General features: G+C 47.6%; 2 protein-coding genes across 2 annotated transcripts; both read left to right on the top strand.

The window, feature by feature from the left end:
* The first annotated feature begins 3,487 nt into the window (after positions 1-3,487).
* Positions 3,488-5,002, top strand: LOC112887024. Its single transcript, XM_025953094.1, has 2 exons — positions 3,488-4,137; positions 4,251-5,002. The coding sequence occupies exons 1-2, from the start codon at positions 3,552-3,554 to the stop codon at positions 4,670-4,672; spliced, it is 1,008 nt and encodes a 335-aa protein (XP_025808879.1). The 5' UTR covers positions 3,488-3,551; the 3' UTR covers positions 4,673-5,002.
* Positions 5,003-9,086: 4,084 nt separating this feature from the next.
* On the top strand, positions 9,087-10,566 carry LOC112886060 (protein yippee-like At4g27745). Its single transcript, XM_025951816.1, has 3 exons — positions 9,087-9,249; positions 9,478-9,621; positions 10,199-10,566. Exons 2-3 carry the CDS (start codon positions 9,529-9,531, stop codon positions 10,424-10,426), a joined length of 321 nt encoding a protein of 106 aa, XP_025807601.1. The 5' UTR covers positions 9,087-9,249; positions 9,478-9,528; the 3' UTR covers positions 10,427-10,566.
* Positions 10,567-11,524: the final 958 nt, after the last annotated feature.

Genomic DNA, 11,524 nt, shown 5'->3' with positions numbered 1-11,524 from the left:
GTCATGCACAGCGGAGCGCCAGAGCCGCTCTTCCGCTGGCCGCAACTCGTAGAGCTCCACCGTTGCTTCCCATTCATCGAGGATAGGCGAGCACAAATATTTTTTTTCCGCGACCGTGCCTGAGTATGTTTTTTATTAAGAAGAAAAGAAGTTTGTTACAGCAGTCTTAAATGGTTTCGGAGGAAGAAACCCTGCCCAAAGAATCCCAAAAAAGAAAAAAATGATTACACGGTGTTCATGGCGCGACCGAGAGCAAGCGCGACACTTTCTAGCTGCGAGTGTCCTGCGCGGCACCACAGGACGATTTCGTCCTCAGCTAAAGCTAGGAGCTCGTCGAGGCCTCTGGAACGACGATCGAAAGTCCTCCTGTTATCCTTCCAAATCAGCCACGAGATGAGAACTACCAAGGTGTCAAAGCACTTCCTATCTCCGCGGGCACGTTCTTTCCTCGCCCTATTCCACCAGTCTCACAAATCACCCAGATCCATATAAGTTGATGTTCTAAACATTGCTTCAATCAGTGGTTCATGCGAGTCAGGCAGGGCAAGCCAAGTCGCTCGTCATCAGTCCGGCGCAGCCAAAGCCATCGCATGCGAAGTGCGTAACCAAAAATTTCCAAGTCGATGATGCCCAAACCACCTAGCTCAGGCGGCCGGCAGACCCAAGGCCAGGCAAGCATGCAGTACCCTTCAGGCGAGCACAGATGTTGCCACCAGGAGAAGGAAAAGCGCCGCCACCTGGCTCCACATGAGAGAAGGGCAGAAGGTGATGGCGTCCTTTTTTGTTTTAACTACAGTGCACAGTGTTGGCCGGCGTTGATTTGATGGAGGCAATGTTGAGCAGTTGAGCCCATGGATGAGGTGGTAGGATTTAAATTTTTTTGGTACTAATTATTGAATACTGTTGGAGAGGAGGATTGTTTTTGACTTCCAATAATTTTTGGCAAGTCCAAAAACTAGTTTTTTGAGATTCTATTTTTTAGACACTCTTGAAGATGCTCTTAGTTCTTAGTACCAAGAAGGCAACAACCAAAATTGTGTTAGTCTACTATGTTATTATATTTGTGCTAGAAGATATAAATCATAAGTCTATATAAGAAATCCATTTGTTGCTCCGTGCGAACCTTGAGATTAGGAGGTCCCCATCTTTTTCTTTGCAAAATTATGAGGCCCCCTTTAAAGTGCAATAAACGTATCATCAAGCATCAACTTTCGTTGTGGTTTCTAGAAAAGCTCCCTGATGATGCCACTTGTTATCTTTAAGCTAAGCATCATTGTCGGGGACAAATATCACGGATCCCCCCAAAGAATATTTCTTAGAAAGCTGATCACGGATTAGCTCCCCCTAAGTACGCGGTTTGAGCCAGCTAGGCCGTCAAATGGCCGCAAGCGGCCACCAAGGGAAGGGGCACCGACAGCCCAACGCAAGACATTGGTGAAGAACACGGCCGCCTCGCCCGACCCCAGGGTAAGGGATCATACGGGTCCACCACGCCCGACTCCAACGGTGAAGGGTCGGGCGTGTACGTCTTGCCCGATCCCAAGGGTGAGGGGTCGGGCACGTCCGCCCTAGAGGCGTGGGGTTCCTAATGACCTCACGAAGTGAATGGCCATGCCAGGGGACGAACCCCAGGCATAAAGATAGGTAAGGACGTGCAACTACGTAACCTTCGGAAAAGATAGTCAACTGCGGCAAGCCCCGGTCGTCCTCCGCGCCGGGGATCAAGCCGTAAAACGCGTCGGGGGCTCACGCTGCCCGTCTCAGCAAGGCGTATGTCGCCCTTCATGTGGCCCGGTAGATTCGTGCCTCCCGCCCCGTTGAGATGCATGTTGCACGTCGCGCCAGTGAGTGAGTGGTGGAGGGACACTCCCATCATCATCTATAGGACCAGTGGGGACCATACGCAGTGAGGAGAAAAAGCGAGATCCCAACGACCTTCCTCTCTCTCTTGTATCCGACCTTTGCCCCTTGGCATATAAAAGGGAAGGGGAGGATCCCTATGAAAAATAGGTTCAGACTCACATTCACACACGCACACTCCACAAGAGACTTGGGAGCCCCCTCCATCTCTCGCGCCGTTTGTAACCTGTACTGCAAACTTAGTGCAGGAGCACAAGCGGCTCGAACTGGACGTAGGGACATTCTGCCCGAACCAGTATAAACCCTCGTGTCTTTCTTTCACCATCTGAGCCAGACGCGCTATCACGAAATTCACTGGTCGGCGGTTCGAGACACCGACAATCACCATCTCCGAATGCATTTTCTTTAATTTGGAAATATTCCAAATACCGTGTTTGCAATTTGTTACTTATCCAAGGTCCTTTGAGCAATTTAACACATTTTCATTTTAAGCGGAATGCATAATTATTTTCTAAGGCTCGTGGATCAAACGGACATTACCAAAAACTGGCTTAATTTATACTTTGCGATTGTTAAAAAACAGATTGTAAAATAAAGCTCTAGCCTGTTTGATCCCTGGCTTCTAAGCTATGAGTTGGATCACTTGTTTTAGATGTCAATAGTCTACAATGTCAGCTGGGATGTTGGTCATGTGAAAAAAAAAATGGTGAGTAACTGCAGTAAACTCTAACACGAAGTTTGGCCATTTCGCAATCACAAGCTGGTAAAAAGCTAATAAAGACAGCTCTTGAAATTGTTATAATATAATCTGGATTAAGATTAAAAGTTAAAACATCTAGATCCAAAAGCTACAATGTTTGAATTAGCTAGAGATATAATCTCTGCTTATCTAAATCGGGTCCAAAGCTGTGTTTGGTTAAACTTTGTAACCTGCTTTTGCTTTTGCAAAAATCAAAAGACAACCAAAGAGCTCAAAAATCCTAGATGCTTTTGCCCAAAATCAGTTTTCATTACAGTATAAATGCAAAAGCACCTCTCCCACTGCTTTTAGTGGCTTTTAGGGTAAAAATTACCCACCTGCCGCTGGTTATGAAAAAACGGTTCATTTTTCTATTCTCCCACCCATCCGACTCCCATCCGTCTCCCACTCGCGCCTCCGCCCCGGCCGCCACCCCACCCCACCTCCGCCCCACCCCCGCCCCGCTCTGGCCTCCGCCTAGGCTGCCGCCACGCCCGCCTCCGCCCGCCGCCTTTTTATGTGGACCATATGGATGAAAAACTTAGAAAATTTAATATTTTCTTTCAAAAAATACATTTACATACAAAATAGTGAATATATTAGATTCGTACGAGTATTTTGTATATAGACAGTCCTACAAACCTCCATAGGTATTATAGATATTTTACCCGCAGAACACAGTTTCCCACAGTTCACAACTGTTCTAATCAAACGGTCTTCTATTTTTATGACAGCAGTTTTTTCACGGCGCACCCCTCGCACCAGTTTTTCAAAAACACGGACATACGCTCAGTTCTCCAGTTGCTTTCCCAAGGCTTCTCTCTGCCCTCCCACGTCGAATATATGCCTGCGGCCCCTCCCCCCCTCCCCAACCCCCCAGCTGTTCCAGACGTCTCTTCAATTCCCTCTCCCACCTCGCCTCGTCCACCGCTTCCTCCTCCCAGCCGGCCCCATGGCCCACCACTCACTGTCGCCGTCCGGCAGCAGCCGCCGGCGGCGGCTGTCGGAGCTGCTGTGCGAGCAGCAGGAGCCCTTCTATCTGGACCTCTACCTCCTCGAGAAGGGCTGCTCCCCTGGCTTCCTTGACGCAGCGGCGCACGCCGGCGGCGCCTGCTCGACGTGCTGGCCGAGCGCCCGGAGCACCGGCGGCAGGCTGCTGAGGCGACCGGCTGAGAGGAGCAAGAAGGGGCCTCGCGGGAGCGGCGTGCTCCGGCTGCTCCTGTCCAAGATTCTCAGCGGCGCTACGACGGCGCGGGCTCCTGCTGCGGCGACGGCGGCCAGGAAGAAGCGGCCGCAGCCGGCCGCCATCGAGTGGCGCCGCGTCGACGACGAGAAGCAGGGGGTGCCGGGCCGCTCCACGGACGGTACTGTTGGTTCTCCCCAGCGCGCCGTCGAAGGCCACCACACGGAGGTCGACGAGGAGCAGGAGGAAGACGACGAGGAGGACGAGGACGAGTCGTCGAAGAAGCAGCTGCTGAGCCCGGTCTCCGTGCTGGAGCAGCGCCTGTTCGAGCACTCGCCGCCGCCGCACGCGCAGAGTAAGCGAACAACCACCCGGCCTATCGCCCAACCCTTTCTCGTCACCCGCCATTATCGACCTCGTAGAGAGGTCGAAGTCTCACGCGCCATTAATTGCAACCAACCCATGCAGAAGCCTTTGTCCTCTTCAGCGAGCTCCTCGAGGCAGCCTGCACACCAACCACGCTGCTGCACCTCCTTGCCAACGCCAGACAGTACAAGCCCAAAGACGGCCGCCGCCGCGGCACCGACGGCGGCTCGACGCCGCCGCCACGACGGCGGGCTCGGAAGAAGAAGAAGAACAGCAGCCACGCGCGACGGGAGCCGGACGACGACGCGCCGTTGGAGAGAGACCTCGCCGCGGTGACCGCGCTCGTGGCGTCCGAGATGCCCGGCGCGAGGGTCCGCGCGGAGGACCTGCGCCCGTCGGCGCAGGACGTCGGCGCGGACATCGCGGCGGCGGTGCTGGACGCGCTGGCGGAGGAGGCGGCGGCCGAGCTGCTGCTGCTCCTGCTGACGGATGGGGATGGGGATGGACCGCGGCCGTGCGGCTGACACGGCGCGGCGCCGGGCGACGACGCTGACCTCCGTTGTTGGGTTTCTGGTAGGGTGATGTACGCGTCTCATCGACGTGTGTACGTGTATCATATGGTTGATGGTGGTTTTCTTGGTTGAGATGTGCGTAGTTTGTGCTGATTGCCTGACAGTGCCAAGTGAGCTACCGTTTCGCATTGGTGGTTGGCGTGAGAGAGCCTGATAGGGCATGATGCCAAAAGCCCAAAACGGAGCTTGTACATGGTCGACATGCATGGTGAGACTATCGAGAAATAAGAACAGAGAGATCCTTACTATCCCAACCTGTGTGTTAAGATTACGGGGCTTGTTTGGCGGCGCTCCGCCTGCTATCAAAATGATTTTAGTTGTGGCTCTTATAGTGGAGTTGAAATCGTTTTAGATTCTTTTTTTCATGAATGGTCCTAGCTATTTGACCTTAGTTGCACCGTAGCCACGAATTTCATGTTTGGCCTTAATTTAGAATTTGAGTTCGTATGAAATTGAGAAATAATAGAATTGTAGATTAAACAACGAAGAAAAGAGAAAGAAACACAACTCGCAAACAAACAAACTTAAAGGGTAAGAGAAGCCGCTTTGTTTTCCAGCATCTGGTAGAGCTCGGTGCCGAAGTTGTTGGAGGCGCCCTACCAAAGGGTGTCCCTAACCGTACGTGCGTCGTGTGTGGTGTATGGGAGGAATGGGTTTAGATGTTCTCTGTCGGACGTGCCAGGGGATGACGTATACAGTGTATATGCCTCGGGAATGAAATTGCGCATTCCTTTTCTTGGGCGGGACAAATTCGAATTGTTTGTGCGTCCGTACGTGCAACACTTTGGACACGCTAGCATGCACCGCACGTGTGAGAAAACAATGGGCTCGCGGCCAGGTGGCGGCCCTGGGCGTTGGGTTTGTGTGGGTTTGTTGTTTATCCGCTCTGTTTATTCGGTGGAAAACTCTGGTCGTAATGAATGTCGCTAGGCATGGGCATGCATAGGATCTATCTCTGCATAGCCACCGTACCTTTGCTCACCTTATTTGGATGTACGCGCGGCCGTACAGATGGCACGAGTGCAAGCATAAATGCAGTCACTGAACCTTTGGCAGTACAGATGCTGCAAGTAATCCTTGCATTCCAAATTACCTATCACTTAGAATTTGTTGCTAAATCAGTTATCTCTTGCTTGCACCAACTTTATAGAAACATATGCAATTTTTTGCAATGCTAAATGAACTCAATATCAATGTATACCTTATGGTGAATTTATCGGAACTAATTCTATATTGTAGATACCGGTACCTTAAGTTTGACTCTGGGATAAAGCAAAAGTGATGCGTAACTAGAGATGAAGAGAGCATATACTGAATTACAGTAGAATGGCACGGGGGTGTTCGGTGTCTCATCCTTGTTATCCTAAGGAAAAACAACTTTTTTTAAAAAAAGAAAAATAAAAAACATTTTAGAAAATAGAAAAAGAAAAAACAAATTAGCTTGGACGAAAAAGAAATTAAGCTGGGCGAGCACCCATGCATGGACGGCGCATTAGTAGAGCTGGGCTATTTTTGGACGGACTATGGTACAATCTTTTAAGTACGACCTGAGCATGGCACGGTACGAAAAATTTTGAACCGTGCCGGCACGATACGAACACGAGGGTTGTACTGTGTCTAGAATCGTAGCACGATGGGCCGTATGACACGACCCGCATTTTGAACGTATTTAGGCCGGCACATCATGAAAATGGCCCGTCGACCTGTGTATAACCAGTTGTTCTAGGATCAATCAATTTATGCTACTTCTTATTAACAATCGTTATTCTTCAATAGAGTCATTCAAAGACTGGCATGGCATGGCATGACTTTTTATTTTTTACGCATAGAAATCTTTTTATGTAGAGATAAGTACAAATATATGAGTATCCATAGGATGATAACTATATAAAATATATTGAGGATCGTGCTTGGACTGGCATGGCACGAAGATACGCTGGCATGTCGTGGACAGTGCTTGGACCTCGTAAAAAAGGATTGTCATGCTGTTGCGGTGCGGTATACCTCATGCGCGTAGAAGTTTAAATCCGATACGGTACTAGGCACGGCCAGACCCAAGTCCCACCTCTCGACGCAGTAGCAGTACCAACCACAGCGGGACGCGGCAACAGCCACCGTACTCGCCGGTGAGTGAGACGGCCGGTGGTACTGCTCGTCCCTTGATCCGTGATCGGGCGACGACCGCGCCGCCGAGACCAGCCGCCTACGCGCAGGCGCAAGGGTATACGTGTACCGGGCACATCCCCCTGCTCTGCTCTGCTCGGCGCCGCTCGACCGCTCCGCTATAAGTACGTGCCGCTGTTCCGTTCCGTGCGTGGTGACGGAGGGACAGAGCATCTCAGGCGAGGGCGACGCCGGAGCTACCGCCATGATTCTTATCAGCAGCACACTTTCGTTCCTCTCTCTCTCTCTCTCTCTCTCTCTCTCTCTCTCTCTCTCTCTCTCTCTCTCTCTCTCTTCTCTTCCTCCTTTTGAATAAACAACGATGCCTTAACCGAATTAAAATTTAAACCACAGGTGCAGGTGCGTACGTGCGTCCTGGGTTTTGTTTGTTTTGACGTGGACACCCACGGGAACGGTTGGTGCCTGCGTACGTGCACGCACCGTGGTGACGTCGTCTTGCGAAAATATCGAAAAATATGTGAAGAATCTTTCTAAAATCTACTTTAGAAATCATCATTTAGAAAATCATTTAAGTAAAACTTATTTTCTATATCTTTATACTCTCCAATAAATTTTCTATATTATATACGTAGTCCAGAGAGCAATTCTCGCTCTCCATCTTTATCTTTAACCAGTGAGAAATTTAGAACAGAGGAGGTCTATATTTAGATATCCATTTGAGAAGACTGTTGAAGAATAATTTTTAATCAGTATCTCTAGCCTAAAAATATAAAGAGTCTTTTGAAGATGCTCCGGCTAGCTGCCCAATCTGGCGGCAAGGCGTCACCTTATTACCTTCTTCGGAGCCATCGCTCGCGCTCACACATCTTTGCATCATAGCCTACCCTCGTGGCAACCCAACGCAGGGGACACAATAGCAACCCAAATAGATGTGCGATAGATGCTGAAGTCGCAGAAAAGAAGGGATGGATACAGGATGACGACCGACCACACCTTCATCCCCGAGAGAACCTTGGGACATTCTGAAAACATTCGAGCACACAACTATCATTTTAGTACCTAGGAAGTGAATCCTAACATGCTGCTACTGTAATTATGTCTTTCATTTCCTCCCCATGGTCGCCATGAATGGAGACACCAATATCGCGGTCACCTTGCTTGTCTACCTTGTCTTTATTTTCACCTCCTCTGCTGCCTCCCTGCCTAATTGATCATTAGGTTCTTCCTTATTCAACTTTTATTCAACTAAGTGAAGCCCATGATGCTCCGTGTCATCTCCCTCCTGAAATGATGTGACACTTTCCTTTCTTTTCAGCTCATAAGCCACTCAGGCCTTTGCTTCTAAACCCTAAAAACCAAGCAGTTTGATAGCATTAGATGACGGAGAACGCTCGACGACCCTCAAAATGGAAAGAAATGTAACATATGGAGCAAACCCTTGAGAGATACCAATACACGAAATAAACATACATGGATAATCTTAAACTTTACGTTTCATAGAGTTGTTGAAAGTTTTAGCCCTCTCCAGTTGACATCCAAGATCCTTGCACTAATGTTATCATATTTTAGATTCGAATACATTGCGCACATTATTTGTTAAATTAAAGAAAAAAAACTCGACATCTATATTGTGAAACGTGAGCCATTTTGGAATAACATACTTTGGCCCTTTTAGAATATTTTTTTTACAAATGATCTATGAAAATAGGTCCTTTTTCATAGTGTCATGATGTTTGGTGCCAGTGTTAACTAGCATGGCGTGGTGACAATTGCGGCCATGCTAACTGCCGTATTTGATCTAGCACGGTGCCGCTTGTCATGTATGTGTTGTGTGCAGGATATACTTCCGTTTAACAACGATGCCAAATATCACAGTTTTTAGAAACACACCCATTTTTAGATTTGTTTGTTCTTAAAAGAATGATTTGTGAACACTGATTTTTTTGAAAGGGATCAAATTGTAAAGACTTCTCATTTCTGGACAGAGGTCTTGTTTAGATGCAGCCCAAATTGCAAATGTTGTAAACCGGAGTACTGTAGCACTTTCGTTTGTATTTGACAAATTTTATCTAATTATGGACTAGTTAGGCTAAAAAGATTCGTCTCGTAATGTATAATTAAACTGTGCAATTAGTTATTTTTTACAGGGCCAGAGTAGGCCTTTCTTTGGTTTTCTTCCCAGGCCTGGCCTGCCCGAGCCATTGCGGGCATTCATCCATACTTATTTCGCAGAGAATCATGCTTTGCCTCTTGGCTTTCCCTAATCCTCATTCTCTCTCTCCTCACTTGGGACCCCTCCTGCCCTGCCCTGCCCTGCCGTCGTCTTCCCCTGCCTCACTCTAATCCCCTTCGCCGCCGCTCTCCCTGCCGGTCTCCGTGCTCCCCACCCCGCCCACGCCTTGTCGGTGAGTAATCTGACTCCGCCTCCCGCGCGGTTACCCGCCAATCTCTTGATCCCCGCTTACTTCGTTCCTTTGCCTCGAATCGGGACCTTTCTTGGCCCCCCTGTTTCTTGAAATTTTATTATGTTGGCGCAGTTATGTTCTAGACAGATTGGTGTAGATTTCGCTCACTGGATTGGATTGGTGTTTCTGGATTGGATCCCCGTTTGATTTCTGGTTCTGCAATTGCAGGATTGGTCGGGTCGGGTACTTGGGTCAGGCCGCGCGGGGCGGCGACGGCCGATGGCGGAGCTCGTGGGGCCGCGCGTCTACAGCTGCTGCAACTGCCGGAACCACGTCTGCCTCCACGACGACATCATCTCCAAGGCATTTCAGGTCTGAACCCCGTGAATCACCTTCCCTGCACTTCCCGGCGACTTGTTTGTTCATAGTACTCAGCAGCTCAGCAATCACCTGCTTATCTATCCGTGAATCGGGGTCCTGGCGTTTAGTGGATCTAACTGTGTGAATTGTGGTGTACCTGATGGATATGTGGCTATCAAATCCAGCGATTTGTTTTGCAGCAAGGGATGATATGCAATATTTTGGGGAAAGCATGCTCTAATTGTTTATTGCTTCTGCAATTTGATACGGAAATGAAATGCTTTGAGGTCGACAAAGTCGTTATCTTACGGTTCGTGTATCCTCGTCTTTCTAAATCCTATATCTGGCTTCATGAATCATGACCACATGGCTGTACTTTTAATCACTCATTGAACTGAATGGAAGGCATTACATGCACTCTGTTAAAAGCACAATCTAAATTCTGAAACTAGTAATCTCTGTTGCAGTGACTGAAACTGTTTGTTAGCAGAGTATCATTTGAGTCGGAAATTCCTTGTTAGGCTGTATCAATTGGGACTTCTGATACTGCTTGGAGAATGATGCCTTCTTCCCTTTTCTATTTTATTAGGGGAGGAATGGCCGCGCCTTTCTGTTCTCTCATGCCATGAACGTAGTTGTGGGGGCAAAGGAGGATAGGCAGCTTATGACAGGGCTACACACAGTTGCTGATATCTACTGTAATGATTGCCGAGAGGTGCTGGGCTGGAAGTATGAGAGAGCGTACGAGGAGACACAGAAATACAAGGAAGGAAAATTCATATTTGAGAAGTCAAAGATTATCAAAGAGAACTGGTAGTATCCAAGACTTGACACACCAAACGGTTTCGCTGAAGATAAAATGGTCATTATGTGTGCTGTTGAATGTTTGTGTCCATGTAAATAGCCGTTCTCCATGGGGTCCATTCCTAAGGCTTCATGTTGTTGCCTCAGGGACATTTGTAAAGCACACTTATTCCTGTTCGTCTGTGTGAATAAGATACAGCCTTTGGTTATTTGTTATGGAATCATGGCCTCTAATGTGCATAACTTAGTGGGCCCTCAAGTAAATTTTACAATCTTTGTCCTGGATTAGAATGTTGTGGATTTGTCGTTGGCCTTATCAGGTTGATGAAATTTTAATGGTCAATTCTATCTTCAGTTCTGTAAGATCATAATAAGCAACTATGGTTCCTTGAAAAAAGTGTAGCTTAGTTGCGATGGAACTAATTTTTTATTAGTAAATGGAATGTTTATTCAAGAGGCCCTCTGTGGTATTGTCGTTTCCTTGTTCTACATCTCTTTCTCTGCAAAATGGTATGTTGATGTTTCTCATTTCAGTCAGACTCTGTTCTTTAGTAAGGGAGCTTGTATTTGATACGTTTGGTTAACGAATCGGTCCTGCATGTGATATATCTACTGACAAAAGTAGACTAATCAAGCATGGTTACTTATTTTGCACCATTAGTCATCCTTTTACTAACTGCTTTGACCTACATTATGGTAGGCAAGTTGAAAATCTGCAGGGTTGGGGCTGACCTATTCTTGTAGTGCATTGCAAAAGGATCAGGGTTTGTGTTAAGCTTATGACACTTTTGTCTGCACTTAGATTCAACTTAAAATCTTGCTTTTAGCTTGCGTCATTTAGCGGAAAGGGACTCTGATGAATGAGATATTGCAACCGTTATGCATGTCTTTCTCTTTAAAAAAAATGCTATTTTGATTTTACTCATGGTATTCGGGTTTTGTTGTTTAACAATGGAGGTGTTTGATAAATTCAGTTAACAATTTGTTTCTGGTTAACATTTCTGCTGACCAAAAGTAGACTAATCAAACGTAGTTACTTATCTTGCATAATTATCATTAACTTTGTTGACTTACGCTTTGCTGCACATGTAGGCAGGTTGAAAATCTGCAG

Source organism: Panicum hallii, chromosome 3 (genome assembly GCF_002211085.1).
Source record: "Panicum hallii strain FIL2 chromosome 3, PHallii_v3.1, whole genome shotgun sequence".
Taxonomy (NCBI): Eukaryota; Viridiplantae; Streptophyta; class Magnoliopsida; order Poales; family Poaceae; genus Panicum; species Panicum hallii.
Note: the sequence above shows the minus strand (reverse complement) of the source record. Positions and strands in the feature narration are given on the sequence as shown.